Consider the following 14,795-nt stretch of genomic DNA (forward strand, 5'->3'; position numbering starts at 1 on the left):
TAGCCATGTTATTACCTGGTACTTCCTGTATATAGCCATGTTATTACCTGGTATTTCCTGTATATAGCCATGTTATTACCTGGTACTCCCTGTATATAGCCATGTTATTACCTGGTACTTCCTGTATATAGCCATGTTATTACCTGGTACTTCCTGTATATAGCCATGTTATTACCTGGTACTCCCTGTATATAGCCATGTTATTACCTGGTATTTCGTGTATATAGCCATGTTATTACCTGGTACTCCCTGTATATAGCCATGTTATTACCTCCCTGTATACAGCCATGTTATTACCTGGTACTTCCTGTATATAGCCATGTTATTACCTGGTACTTCCTGTATACAGCCATGTTATTACCTGGTACTTCCTGTATATAGCCATGTTATTACCTCCCTGTATACAGCCATGTTATTACCTGGTACTCCCTGTATACAGCCATGTTATTACCTGGTACTTCCTGTATATAGCCATGTTATTACCTGGTACTCCCTGTATATAGCCACGTTATTTTTACTCATTGTTATTCGTTATTCATTTGCGTTTTTATTACTCATTACTATTTCACTTTTTTTTAATCAAATAACATTTGATTTGCTAAACTATCAATTTCAGTGGACATTTTAAACAATTACCTCATCATTTATGGTTCTTTATTCTGATAGTAACATCACTAGTGCCATTTGATAAGATCCAGTAAACTCATAGCCTGGTACAAGATCTCTTCGTTCCTTCATGCCACGCATTGTCATGCCAAACAACAAGGCAGAAACAGACTGGTACCCCAGGCTAGAATCCTCATGAACCATCGTTCAACTTAATTCATAATTAAATATGGCAGGACAAATGCCCAGACACTAGTTTTATCTCTCTGCCAGAACTTCTCACGTCAACCATGAACCTGAGGCTGGCCGAGGGGCACAAACAAACTCAGCAAAAAAATAAACATTCCTTTTTCAGGACCGTGTCTTTCAAAGATAATTCGTAAAAATCCAAATGACTTCACAGATCTTCATTGTAAAAGGTTTAAACATGCTTGTTCAATGAACCATAAACAATTAATGAACATTCACCAAACACCAAATGAAGATGCCCAGGGTCACTGCTCCTTGGCTTGCATGTGCCGTAGGCATGCTGCAAGGAGGCATCTGGACTGCAGATGTGGCCAGGGAAATAAATTGCAATGTCCGTACTGTGAGACGCCTAAGACAGCGCTACAGGGAGACAGGACGGACAACTGATCGTCCTCGCAGTGGCAGACCAAGTGTAACAACACCTGAACAAATAAACAATCCCTCCATCAGTGCTCAGACTGTCCACAATAGGCTGAGAGAGGCTGGACTGAGGGCTTGTAGGCCTGTTGTAAAGCAGGTTCTCACCAGACATCACCAGCAACAACATCGCCTATGGGCACAAACCCATCGTCGCTGGACCAGACAGAACTGGCAAAAAAGTGCTCTTCACTGACGAGTGGCGGTTTTGTCTCACCAGGAGTGATGGTCGGATTAGCATTTATCGTCAAAGAAATGAGCATTAGACCGAGGCCTGTACTCTGGAGCGGGATATTTGAGGTGGAGGGTCCGTCATGGTTTGGGGCGGTGTGTCACAGCATCATCAGACTGCCTTCAATGACAACAAGCTCAATGTTCTGCCATGGCCAGTGAAGAGCCCGGATCTCAATCCCATTGAGTACATCTGGGACCCATTGGATTGGAGGGTGAAGGCTAGGGCCATTCCCCCCAGAAATGTCCGGGAACTTGCAGGTGCCTTGGTGGAAGAGTGGGGTAACATCTCACAGCAAGAACCTGCAACTCTGGTGCAGTCCATGAGGAGGAGATGCACTGCAGTACTTAATGCAGCTGGTGGCCACACCAGATACTGACTGTTACTTTTGATTTTGACCCCCTTTTGTTCAGGGACACATTATTCCATTTCTGTTAGTCACATGTCTGTGGAAGTTGTTCAGTTTATGTCTCAGTTGTTGAATCTCGTTAGGTTCATACAAATATTTACACAAGTTTGTTGAAAATAAACGCATTTGACAGTGAGACAAATTTTTATTAACGAGTTTATTAACTTGAAATCCAATGACATGAGGTATGTGTTTGTGTGTTGGGGGGGGGTCTGGGGTTGGAACTCAATAGGAATGTTGGGGGGGGGGGTATGGGGTTGGAACTCAATAGGAATGTGGGGGGTCTGGGGTTGGAACTCAATAGGAACGTGGGGGGGGTCTGGGGTTGGAACTCAATAGGAACGTGGGGGGGGGTCTGGGGTTGGAACTCAATAGGAACGTGGGGGGGGGGGGTCTGGGGTTGGAACTCAATAGGAACGTGGGGGGGGTCTGGGGTTGGAACTCAATAGGAACGTGGGGGGGTCTGGGGTTGGAACTCAATAGGAACGTGGGGGGGTCTGGGGTTGGAACTCAATAGGAACGTGGGGGGGGGGGGGGGGTCTGGGGTTGGAACTCAATAGGAACGTGGGGGGGGGGTCTGGGGTTGGAACTCAATAGGAACGTGGGAGGGGGGTCTGGGGTTGGAACTCAATAGGAACGTGGGGGGGGTCTGGGGTTGGAACTCAATAGGAACGTGGGGGGGTCTGGGGTTGGAACTCAATAGGAACGTGGGGGGGTCTGGGGTTGGAACTCAATAGGAACGTGGGGGGGGTCTGGGGTTGGAACTCAATAGGAACGTGGGAGGGGGGGTCTGGGGTTGGAATTCAATAGGAACGTGGGGGGGGTCTGGGGTTGGAACTCAATAGGAACGTGGGGGGGGGTCTGGGGTTGGAACTCAATAGGAACGTGGGGGGGGGGGTCTGGGGTTGGAACTCAATAGGAACGTGGGTCGTAGCGTTTTTTTTCTTTTGTAGTTTTTCAATTTTTTTTTACTTTTCTTGAAGTCTAGCCCTTAAACTAAAATAGATACAATCATTTTAATCTGTATCAAATGGCATTATTTTTGTTTGAATAAGTCTACGGTTTTCTTTCCTCATTAATAATAATAATAATATTATTTCACATTATTAATCCTTACGCATAAGACGATGAGATAACAGTCTCTTTTTACATGCCACAGTCATGCGACAGGGTATTTACACAAAGACTAGATTGAATCCAGCAGCAGCTTGGTAACGAGCCAATTCCTAAAATAATAATACAAATCATTTAAAAAACACACACACACACTTTCAGATTCAAAAGATTACATCTCAACTGATAAAACAAGCAGACATTATAACTTTAGGACTCTCATATCATAGACCTTTTGATGCCAGCAGACACATCAACTAGTCCCCACTCTTTTGCATGGTGGAACTCCCAGTCCAAAGAAACAGACACAGAGCACCCTCCTCACCGAGGGCCTTTGACCTGAGACTAATCGATTATAGGACACGGGTCCTGGCATTGTGTCTAATATAGTCCTAAACAATCAATTTCTGTGCAGTCGAGCGGACAATGAAGTTTGAATTGAATGGGGGTCCACCACCCCTCTTCATCACGCTGCCAGTCTCTGGGTCACCACCTCTGTTCATCACGCTGCCAGTCTCTGGGTCACCACCTCTCTCCATCACCCTGCCAGTCTCTGGGTCACCACCTCTCTTCATCACCCTGCCAGTCTCTGGGTCACCACCTCTCTTCATCACCCTGCCAGTCTCTGGGTCACCACCTCTCTCCATCACGCTGCCAGTCTCTGGGTCACCACCTCTCTCCATCATGCTGCCAGTCTCTGGGTCACCACCTCTCTTCATCACCCTGCCAGTCTCTGGGTCACCACCTCTCTCCATCACCCTGCCAGTCTCTGGGTCACCACCTCTCTCCATCACCCTGCCAGTCTCTGGGTCACCACCTCTCTCCATCACGCTGCCAGTCTCTGGGTCACCACCTCTCTCCATCACCCTGCCAGTCTCTGGGTCACCACCTCTCTCCATCACCCTGCCAGTCTCTGGGTCACCACCTCTCTCCATCACGCTGCCAGTCTCTGGGTCACCACCTCTCTCCATCACGCTGCCAGTCTCTGGGTCACCACCTCTCTCCATCACGCTGCCAGTCTCTGGGTCACCACCTCTCTCCATCACACTGCCAGTCTCTGGGTCACCACCTCTCTCCATCACCCTGCCAGTCTCTGGGTCACCACCTCTCTCCATCACCCTGCCAGTCTCTGGGTCACCACCTCTCTCCATCACCCTGCCAGTCTCTGGGTCACCACCTCTCTCCATCACGCTGCCAGTCTCTGGGTCACCACCTCTCTCCATCACGCTGCCAGTCTCTGGGTCACCACCTCTCTCCATCACGCTGCCAGTCTCTGGGTCACCACCTCTCTCCATCACCCTGCCAGTCTCTGGGTCACCACCTCTCTCCATCACGCTGCCAGTCTCTGGGTCACCACCTCTCTCCATCACCCTGCCAGTCTCTGGGTCACCACCTCTCTCCATCACCCTGCCAGTCTCTGGGTCACCACCTCTCTCCATCAAGCTGCCAGTCTCTGGGTCACCACCTCTCTCCATCACCCTGCCAGTCTCTGGGTCACCACCTCTCTCCATCACCCTGCCAGTCTCTGGGTCACCACCTCTCTCCATCACGCTGCCAGTCTCTGGGTCACCACCTCTCTCCATCACGCTGCCAGTCTCTGGGTCACCACCTCTCTCCATCACACTGCCAGTCTCTGGGTCACCACCTCTCTCCATCACCCTGCCAGTCTCTGGGTCACCACCTCTCTCCATCACCCTGCCAGTCTCTGGGTCACCACCTCTCTCCATCACCCTGCCAGTCTCTGGGTCACCACCTCTCTCCATCACGCTGCCAGTCTCTGGGTCACCACCTCTCTCCATCACGCTGCCAGTCTCTGGGTCACCACCTCTCTCCATCACGCTGCCAGTCTCTGGGTCACCACCTCTCTCCATCACCCTGCCAGTCTCTGGGTCACCACCTCTCTCCATCACGCTGCCAGTCTCTGGGTCACCACCTCTCTCCATCACCCTGCCAGTCTCTGGGTCACCACCTCTCTCCATCACCCTGCCAGTCTCTGGGTCACCACCTCTCTCCATCACGCTGCCAGTCTCTGGGTCACCACCTCTCTCCATCACCCTGCCAGTCTCTGGGTCACCACCTCTCTCCATCACCCTGCCAGTCTCTGGGTCACCACCTCTCTCCATCACCCTGCCAGTCTCTGGGTCACCACCTCTCTCCATCACGCTGCCAGTCTCTGGGTCACCACCTCTCTCCATCATGCTGCCAGTCTCTGGGTCACCACCTCTCTCCATCACGCTGCCAGTCTCTGGGTCACCACCTCTCTATACATGATAGAGATATAGATGAACAGAAGCAGGATGATGAAGAAGTCGTCCAGGAAGCCTAGCAGGCCGAACAGAGCCTCGGGGATGAAGTCCAGAGGGGAGATCAGGTAGGTCAGAGCCCCGATCAGACACAGCAGGACACGGATCCGGAACATCCAGAACAGGCCCCCTACGGAGAACATCTCCCTGAAGAGGTGGCGCAGCAACGTGGGCACGTCACGCAGCCGGTCCATCAGCTGAGAGCAGGGAGAGCAGTGGAGTTAAACATGTTTGTGTTTAAGCGGTAACATATAGCTGTTTTGTCAACTCCTATGGTCATTACCTAGCCTGGTCCCAGATCTGTTTGTGCAGTCTTGCCAACTCCTATGGTCATTACCTAGCCTGGTCCCAGATCTGTTTGTGCAGTCTTGCCAACTCCTATGGTCATTACCTAGCCTGGTCCCAGATCTGTTTGTGCAGTCTTGCCAACTCCTATGGTCATTACCTAGCCTGGTCCCAGATCTGTTTGTGCAGTCTTGCCAACTCCTATGGTCATTACCTAGCCTGGTCCCAGATCTGTTTGTGCAGTTTTGCCAACTCCTATGATCATTGGCACGTAATACAGTTTAGTGAGATGATAAAACATATCTGGGACCAGGCTACCGTAACCGTAGTAATGGTTAATTATGACATCACGGCACAGAATGAGGAGTGAGTAACTATGATTTTAATTTAATGAATCAAATTTCAAGAAATCAGTTTGCAATTTGTTGTAGACTCTCACTCAGTCTATCCAGTGATAACAATTCTCTCTAAGTGCATGAGAGAAAAAAAAAAAAACGTGGCAAATTAAACTCACCGATCTGGGTTGTCCGGAGAACCTGCGGTTGTAGTCGCCGAGATCCCGGAGGATGAGGGAAGGTTCAACCGTTCCATCCTGTACCTGCTGAGGGGAGACTTGCTCGTGGAAGAGCGGGAACAACAGGGTCACCTGTTCACATAGGAGAGAAATGTTTGGTGAGAACAACTGCGCTACAACCCATCTGTTGGAAATGTTAATTTTTATTTCAGAATCCTAAAGAGAAACACAAAAGAATAGTAAAAGGTACTGTTTTCTTTTCAACAATGTGTGGATCAATTGTATTATTCAGTGTGTATGATAATACATGTGTTGAAAGTAGGGAAAGTTGGAGGCAGCATTTAGTCTCACCATTTGTCTGCAGATGGGACAATTGATCGCACCGAACCATGTCCCATATCTCCAATACGCAATTATACAAGAACCTATGAGAAATAAAGGAAAACTTGATCAAAATCCAGACGGATCTATCCAATAGCTTAATCATTCAATAGTTGGCCTGGTTCTAATTCCTCAAGAAACATACAGGAACTCAAATCCTTCTGTTCACCTGATTTAGAATTCCTCACAATCAAATGTCGACCGCATTATCTACCAAGAGAATTCTCTTCGATTATAATCACAGCCGTATATATTCCCCCCCAAGCAGACACATCGATGGCTCTGAACGAACTTTATTTAACTCTTTGCAAACTGGAATCCATTTATCCGGAGGCTGCATTCATCGTTGTTGGGGTTTTTAACAAGGCTAATCTGAAAACAAGCCTCCCTAAATTTTATCAGCATATCGATTGCGCAACCAGGGGCGGAAAAACCATGGATCACTGTTACTCTAACTTCCGCGACGCATATAAGTCCCTGCCCCGCCCCCCTTTCGGAAAAGCTGACCACGACTCCATTTTGCTGATACCTGCCTACAGACAAAAACTAAAAAAAGAAGCTCCCACGCTGAGGACTGTCCAACCCTGTTCCTGGAGAGAAACCCTCCTGTAGGTTTTAACTCCAACCCTGTTCCTGGAGAGTTACCCTCCTGTAGGTTTTCCTTTCAACCCCAGTTGTAACTAACCTGGTTCAGGTTATCAACAGCTAATTATTAGAATCAGGTGTGCTAGATTAGGGTTGGCGTTAAAACCTACAGGAGGGTATCTCTCCAGGAACAGGGTTGGAGAGGCTTGGCCTAGAGTATGTAAGCAGAGTTGAGAGGTCAGAAACCCCTTACCCATGGAGCTCTGCTTGCACACTACAGGTCCACGTCCTTTCCAACCTCTCCGGGGAAAAAAACAATGCTCTTTTTGTTTATTTAACTAAGTCAAGGCAAGTCAGTTAAGAACAAATTCTTATTTACAATAACGGCCTAACCCCCGGCCAAACCCTCCCCTAACCAGGACGACGCTGGGCCAATTGTGCGCCGCCCTATGGGACTTCCGATCATGGCCGGTTGTGATACAGCCGGGATCGAACCAGGGTCTGTAGTGACGCCTCTAGCACTGAGATGCAGTGCCTTAGACAGCTGGGGCAATCAGGAGCAAAATATATATATATAAAATCACAACTTAACCAACACCCATCAATTGTTGTGATGAACCTACATGAACCTACCATTAGGTTTGAAAACAAATTATTGAAACAAAATCATTTGAATGAAAATTATTTTAATTAACACCAGGAAAAGGTTACTGTGAGAAGCACTCATAATTATTTGAAAAAAAATCTAATTCATAATTGGACTATTTTGCATGTTATTTTGACATTAAATTTGTGCTACATATCAGTTTGCAAACAACATAAAATAAAAATAAAAATAGGACAAATTCCTTTAGTTAATAAAGCCGGTCCAAAATGCAGTTGTTTCAGCCTAGCCCAGTGCTTTCTGTGGTGGAGGAGGGGCAGCCAGCGAAAACACAGAGCGGAGGCGTTGGTCATTTTCTCCAGTTGCGCCGTGATTGGCTCAGTGTTACTCATGGGAGGATGAATGATAGAACAGCTATTTCCATGTTAAAATGTTATGGGATACATGTATCCATTGTGTTTGATTGCAGGCCACTCTGGTAGACCTACATTATGATCAACTAGACACAGTAGTCTACATGGCCACTGTTAAACCTGTAACTTAAAGCAGGTAAAGCCTCAGTGTTCACAGTAAATCTATAACTGAAAGCAGGTAAAGCCTCAGTGTTCACAGTAAAACTATAACTGAAAGCAGGTAGAGCCTCAGTGTTCACAGTAAACCTGTAACTGAAAGCAGATACAGCCTCAGTGTTCACAGTAAAACAGTAACTTAAAGCAGGTACAGCCTCAGTGTTCACAGTAAACCTGTAACTGAAAGCAGCTCCAGCCTCAGTGTTCACAGTAAACGCACACGCTTCAAGTTGCACAGAAGTTTAACAACGTTGAAGTTCGCGCTCAGCAGACCTGATATTTGCTCAGTGCCGAAAAAAGGGAACATTGTTTGTAACTCACCTTAATTTTACACCTGTGTTTTCTCCGTTTCTGCATGAAAATATGTAGTGAACTCCATGACAGTAGGTAAAGCAAGGAGCTGCAGCAGCACACAAGTAGACTATCAATGCCTGCTGGGCCCGGCATGCCCTGAAATTTTTGTATTGTTTGTTGGTTTGGCAATTCCACTGTCAGGCAGAGAAATATGCTGAGAAGGATTATCACCAAGGTACTAGGAGTCAAACAGACAGGCCTGGATGAGGTCTTTAAGGTCAGGGCCCTCTGTAAGGTACTTGGAGTCAAACAGACAGGCCTGGATGAGGTCTTTAAGGTCAGGGCCCTCCCCAAGGTACTAGGAGTCAAACAGACAAGCCTGGATGGGATCTTTAAGGTCAGGGCCCTCCCCAAGGTACTATTGAGTCAAACAGACAGGCCTGGATGGGATCTTTAAGGTCAGGGCCCTCCCCAAGGTACTAGGAGTCAAACAGACAGGCCTGGATGGGATCTTTAAGGTCAGGGCCCTCTGTAAGGTACTTGGAGTCAAACAGACAGACCTGGATGAGATCTTTAAGGTCAGGGCCCACCGCAAGGCTCACAAAATAATTTTTGACCCAAGCCACCCCCTGTACCCGGACTTTGAACTACTCCCCTCTGGGCGCAGGTATAGGGCACCCCTCAGCAGGAAAAACAGAACTAGACAATTATTTGTGCCAGGTGTGATATCCCTCCTAAATAGCTTGGGCGTATGTTCCTATCGACCCGGTAAGACCAGCAGGCTAAAGTTCCTATAGACTCAGTAAGACCAGCAGGCTAAAGTTCCTATAGACTCAGTAAGGCCAGCAGGCTAATGTTCCTATAGACTCAGTAAGACCAGCAGGCTAATGTTCCTATAGACTCAGTAAGACCAGCAGGCTAATGTTCCTATAGACTCAGTAAGACCAGCAGGCTAATGTTCCTATAGACTCAGTAAGACCAGCAGGCTAATGTTCCTATAGACTCAGTAAGACCAGCAGGCTAATGTTCCTATCGACTCAGTAAGGCTAGCAGGCTAATGTTCCTATAGACTCAGTAAGGCCAGCAGGCTAAAGTTCCTATAGACTCAGTAAGACCAGCAGGCTAATGTTCCTATAGACTCAGTAAGACCAGCAGGCTAAAGTTCCTATAGACTCAGTAAGACCAGCAGGCTAATGTTCCTATCGACTCAGTAAGGCCAGCAGGCTAATGTTCCTATAGACTCAGTAAGGCCAGCAGGCTAATGTTCCTATAGACTCAGTAAGGCCAGCAGGCTAGTGTTCCTATCCACCCAGTAAGACCAGCAGGGTAATGTTCCTATAGACTCAGTAAGGCCAGCAGGCTAATGTTCCTATAGACTCAGTAAGGCCAGCAGGCTAATGTTCCTATAGACTCAGTAAGGCCAGCAGGGTAATGTTCCTATCCACCCAGTAAGACCAGCAGGCTAATGTTCCTATAGTCTCAGTAAGGCCAGCAGGCTAATGATCCTATAGTCTCAGTAAGGCCAGCAGGCTAATGTTGCTATAGAGTCAGTAAGGCTAGCAGGCTAATGTTCCTATAGACCCAGTAAGGCTAGCAGGCTAATGTTCCTATAGAGTCAGTAAGGCCAGCAGGCTAATGTTCCTATCCACCCAGTAAGACCAGCAGGGTAATGTTCCTATAGAGTCAGTAAGACCAGCAGGCTAGTGTTCCTATCCAACCAGTAAGACCAGCAGGGTAATGTTCCTATAGACTCAGTAAGACCAGCAGGCTAATGTTCCTATAGACTCAGTAAGGCCAGCAGGGTAATGTTCCTATCCACCCAGTAAGACCAGCAGGCTAATGTTCCTATAGACTCAGTAAGACCAGCAGGCTAATGTTCCTATAGACTCAGTAAGACCAGCAGGCTAATGTTCCTATAGACTCAGTAAGACCAGCAGGCTAATGTTCCTATAGACTCAGTAAGACCAGCAGGCTAATGTTCCTATAGACTCAGTAAGACCAGCAGGCTAATGTTCCTATAGACTCAGTAAGACCAGCAGGCTAATGTTCCTATAGACTCAGTAAGACCAGCAGGCTAATGTTCCTATAGACTCAGTAAGACCAGCAGGCTAATGTTCCTATAGACTCAGTAAGACCAGCAGGCTAATGTTCCTATAGACTCAGTAAGACCAGCAGGCTAATGTTCCTATAGACTCAGTAAGGCCAGCAGGCTAATGTTCCTATAGAGTCAGTAAGACCAGCAGGCTAATGTTCCTATAGACTCAGTAAGACCAGCAGGCTAATGTTCCTATAGACTCAGTAAGGCCAGCAGGCTAATGTTCCTATAGACTCAGTAAGACCAGCAGGCTAATGTTCCTATAGACTCAGTAAGGCCAGCAGGCTAATGTTCCTATAGACTCAGTAAGGCCAGCAGGATAATGTTCCTATAGACTCAGTAAGGCCAGCAGGCTAATGTTCCTATAGACTCAGTAAGGCCAGCAGGGTAATGTTCCTATAGACTCAGTAAGGCCATCAGGTATGTAACTGTTATGAAAGTTGTATTGTCCATTGTGTTTTGTTATTTAAACACCACTTTAAACATGTACATGACACTGCAGCAAAATTTCCCCATGTTGAGAAAAACGTCAGTAATTAAATCTGTCAACGACGCAAATGTTAGCTAGCCAAAATGTCCCCACGGTGACAAAGTCAGTAAAGTACAGAGCGCTACCGGAGTAAAACTGGAGCGGGCGAAGAGGCCGACCTCCTGCCTTTGGAAATCTCGCTCCAGTCAAATTGGGCACCGCTCCTCTCACATTCTCTGCTATGGACCCTGGTTCTGATTCCTTGTTTCTATCAGTCTAGTGCGACAGCCACACTTACCACAGAAGAGGTGTCCGCAGTTAGTTTCCACAGGCAGCACTGCCTGCTGTAGACACACAGGACAGGACATGTCTGTATAGAACTGTCGCCTGGGTTCGGCTGGTTCAGCTTCCTGAGGGACAGAGAAAGCCAGGGATGTGGTATGATACTTTCATGGAGGAGAACCTAGTGAGATACAATTCCAGGGTCCTGTTCATTAGGACACACACAATATGAAAACGTTTTGAAATGGATTAAACTAGTCCGGATAGTCCCTCTTTGTATCAGTACATTGTCTTCCATTTGGTGCCTAATGAACATGACCCAGAAAGTACAAAGGAACCGTTACAGAGGCAGATGTTCACACCTGAGATTCGGACTGTAGCTGTTGCCGGACGGCACGGACATGTTCCTGGTTCTCTGGGTGGATGTTATACTGCTCATTTCTGCAGGTAGAGATGTGTAGAATAAATAAAATACATTTAGGTTCAGATATTAGAAACACGCCAACTACAACATTCATTGGTATATCAGTTGAAAACAAAATACATGTTTGATTTAAGTCATAAACTTTTTTTGTTGTTGTTAATAACTGGTTACAAAAAAACATCACAACACAATTTATTCCCTTAATAATGACAAGAATTACTAGACCTGCAGAGCAGAGTTACCAGTCCACACAGGAACGTGACACTGAGAACGACCACAAGCAAGACAGGGTTGCTGACTCCTTCGATGAGTGAGTCTTCATCTTGCAGCAAATAGTCCACCTCGCCACATTCATTGTTTTCATCCATTCCACTTAATCATATCCTATAGAACTGGTTTAGAACAGAGAGAGTAAATATGAGTCACTTCCAGCCCACTCCCCCTACCTAGCTAGCTTTAGTGAGGTAACGTTTCTATTGTGTTATTGACAGTATGTTTGTTTATGTGTAACTCTGTGTTGTTGTTTGTGTCGCACTGCTTTGCTTTATCTTGGCCAGGTCGCAGTTGTAAATGAGAACTTGTTCTAAACTAGCCTACCTGGTTAAATAAAGGTGAAATAAATAAATAAAATACGTTTTTTTTAAACCGTTACTGTTAGCTAGCTACAGAACGCAAACCACAACGCAGAGCCAGTTTATAGCTAAATATGACGTAGGCTATATCTGTCGTACTGCTAAACTATAGCCAATGCAGATCATAAGAACGAAAAGGGGCTATATAAAGTCAGGTATGTTCATGTTTACAAGCTAAATGTATCACCCTATCCATTGGGCTTCCACTAGAAAGCACAGCCACAAAGTAAACATTTGAAAAGAAAAATGTGTTTTTTTGGTCATAATTAAGGTTAGGCTAAATGTTAGCAGTATGCTAAAGGTTATGGTTACCTGTCCATTGCACTGAAGTACAATAAGAAAGCTCCATTGGAATTGACTGCTCCACTTCCGCATTCTTAGAAAGGTCCTTTTCCAGCCTTCCTCTAAATGGCGTCCCAATTACTGCCTGCTCTAAATTCAACCTAATAATAATAATAATAATAATAATATATCCCATTTAGCAGACGCTTTTGTCCAAAGCGACTTACAAGTCGGCTGGGGCCACTACTTTTACATATGGGTGGTCCCAGTGGGAATCGAACCCACGACACTTGGCGTTGCAAGCGCCATGCTCTACCGACTGAGCCACACAGGACCCCAGAGGACCTAATGTATTTATCCACATTTTCATGGAATAAATCAGTCAATATTTTTTTGTACTTCTTCACATATGCTTATGGTTATTTTGATGTCTTTAGAGGTATTCTGGACTAACTAACGTTGATAAGGATGGTTGATCCTATTCAGGCTCGATGTTTCCCCGAATTCAGAGTGGTATCTTTTTTTGGTTTGCAGTAGATAACACAGCCACAAAGTCAACATTCGTTATATTGTAAAAAAAAAGAGTCTGAAGTCTGAAAACAAAAAATGAGATTTTTGTTCTTAATTAAGGGTTAGGCTTATCAACGTGGTTAATGTTAGGTTTAAAATCTGATTTTAAGAAGAGAAATTGTAGAAATAGGCAGAGTTGATGACTTTGTGGCCGTGGTAACTAGTGACGACCATCCCAGCTGGTTGGAAAAAGCTTGACAGAAGGGGTGACCGACCGGTAGATGTGTGTCTTAACGTCTGTTTATGATTAAATAACATTTACTTTTGACGTTGTATGCATTAATGCAAGTGAAAACAGCGTGGGACCGTATCCGTCCTGTCGGGAAAACCGATTAGTTAGCTTTTTACAAATAATAATTCCTCGTTTTGGTTATCCAGTTGATCAGACGTGTCAGTCTTGTTGATTTCTTTATTTATTTTTATCTCGATAGCTGGCTGGCCATTTTCAGATAAAGAAGGGCGATCAACGTGGATTAACTGGACCAGTTACCTACAGTACGATGAGTACCTTGGATTCTGTGGATCGAGTTGAACTGTGCGAGAGCCTTTTGACATGGGTACGTATAAATTGATTATCTCGGTTTGATGAACGCTTGTAGACGAAATGTAGCTTTAGCTAGCGCTAAAATCGAGTCTACCAAACCTAGGAAAGTTATGGTAGCCAACGCGTTACCTATATATATATATATATAAAACACACAGCTGTCTGTGCGGGTCGCTGCACTATATATTTATATTAATTTATATATATATATGTGTGTGTGTGTGTGTGTGTGTGTGTGTGTGTGTGTGTGTGTGTGTATAATATATATATATATATATAACTCTTGTCTGGTTGTTAAAAAACTGATAACTAACGTTAACTAATTGTCTATTCTAATTAAGGTAACAAGCATAGTTAAACTGCTGGCTATATGACTACTGCTTGAGGATGATGACAGAGTTTAAAACGTTGTCATCAAACTCTGTCATCATCCTCAAGCAGTAGTCCTATAGCCAGCTGTTTTACTATGTTAAGTACCTTATTAACAAGGGTAGACGATTAGCTATCAGGATTTCTAACAACCAGACAAGATAAAACTCTAGTAGCTAGTTTACATACGTTAATCAGAGATGTTGAAGGATTCCCTGCCATGGATAGACAAGTTGACACATCAATACTGTACATGTGTTCTTCTCTAAGGAGCCCTCTTCTAAATTGTCCTGAGATTCTGTCTCACTCAATCATGAATTTCCAAACAGCAGGTTGTCATGTGGCTAATTACTAAAAATGTCATGTTTAATCGATAAGGAAGTTGACCGAGACCTTGTTTTCTATTTGACCTTCTGTCCAGCTATCATAACAAAAAATTGTATTGTCAATTTTGTTTTGTTATCATAACAAAAAGGTTGATGCATACTGGCCACAAAAACAGTGAGCCCTGATGTGTCATAGGGATGAAATATGAACAGTGGTACTGTAGACACAGGCCTATTGAAG

At 45.5% G+C, this 14,795-nt stretch overlaps 2 protein-coding genes and 1 non-coding gene across 7 annotated transcripts in view; 1 reads left to right on the top strand and 2 right to left on the bottom strand.

Moving 5' to 3' along the window:
- Positions 1 to 5,141: 5,141 nt before the first annotated feature.
- On the bottom strand, positions 5,142 to 12,859 carry LOC135548050 (E3 ubiquitin-protein ligase RNF170-like). Of its 2 annotated transcripts, XM_064977254.1 has the most exons (7): positions 12,776 to 12,859; positions 12,057 to 12,223; positions 11,770 to 11,848; positions 11,424 to 11,535; positions 6,480 to 6,553; positions 6,129 to 6,260; positions 5,142 to 5,526 (listed from the first exon to the last, which is right to left on the bottom strand). In XM_064977254.1, the coding sequence occupies exons 2-7, from the start codon at positions 12,197 to 12,199 to the stop codon at positions 5,257 to 5,259; spliced, it is 810 nt and encodes a 269-aa protein (XP_064833326.1). In that variant the 5' UTR covers positions 12,200 to 12,223; positions 12,776 to 12,859; the 3' UTR covers positions 5,142 to 5,256. The 2 variants fall into 2 exon arrangements, with proteins under 2 accessions (XP_064833326.1, XP_064833327.1); XM_064977255.1 differs by lacking the exon at positions 6,480 to 6,553 and having other exon boundaries at positions 6,129 to 6,226.
- A 146-nt stretch (positions 12,860 to 13,005) lies between these two features.
- On the bottom strand, positions 13,006 to 13,081 carry trnaa-ugc (transfer RNA alanine (anticodon UGC)). Its single transcript has one exon. It is a non-coding gene; the product is annotated as a tRNA-Ala (tRNA).
- The window catches only part of LOC135548051 (protein Hook homolog 3-like), a 97,378-nt gene continuing 95,641 nt past the window's right edge, over positions 13,059 to 14,795 (top strand). The window contains exons 1-2 of one of the 4 annotated variants that reach the window (XM_064977258.1): positions 13,059 to 13,095; positions 13,747 to 13,872. In XM_064977258.1, coding sequence (XP_064833330.1) covers positions 13,816 to 13,872 — 57 coding nt within the window. In that variant the 5' untranslated portion in view covers positions 13,059 to 13,095; positions 13,747 to 13,815. The other 3 variants (XM_064977260.1, XM_064977256.1, XM_064977257.1) reach the window with 3 other exon arrangements.

Source organism: Oncorhynchus masou, chromosome 11 (assembly GCF_036934945.1).
Source record: "Oncorhynchus masou masou isolate Uvic2021 chromosome 11, UVic_Omas_1.1, whole genome shotgun sequence".
Taxonomy (NCBI): Eukaryota; Metazoa; Chordata; class Actinopteri; order Salmoniformes; family Salmonidae; genus Oncorhynchus; species Oncorhynchus masou.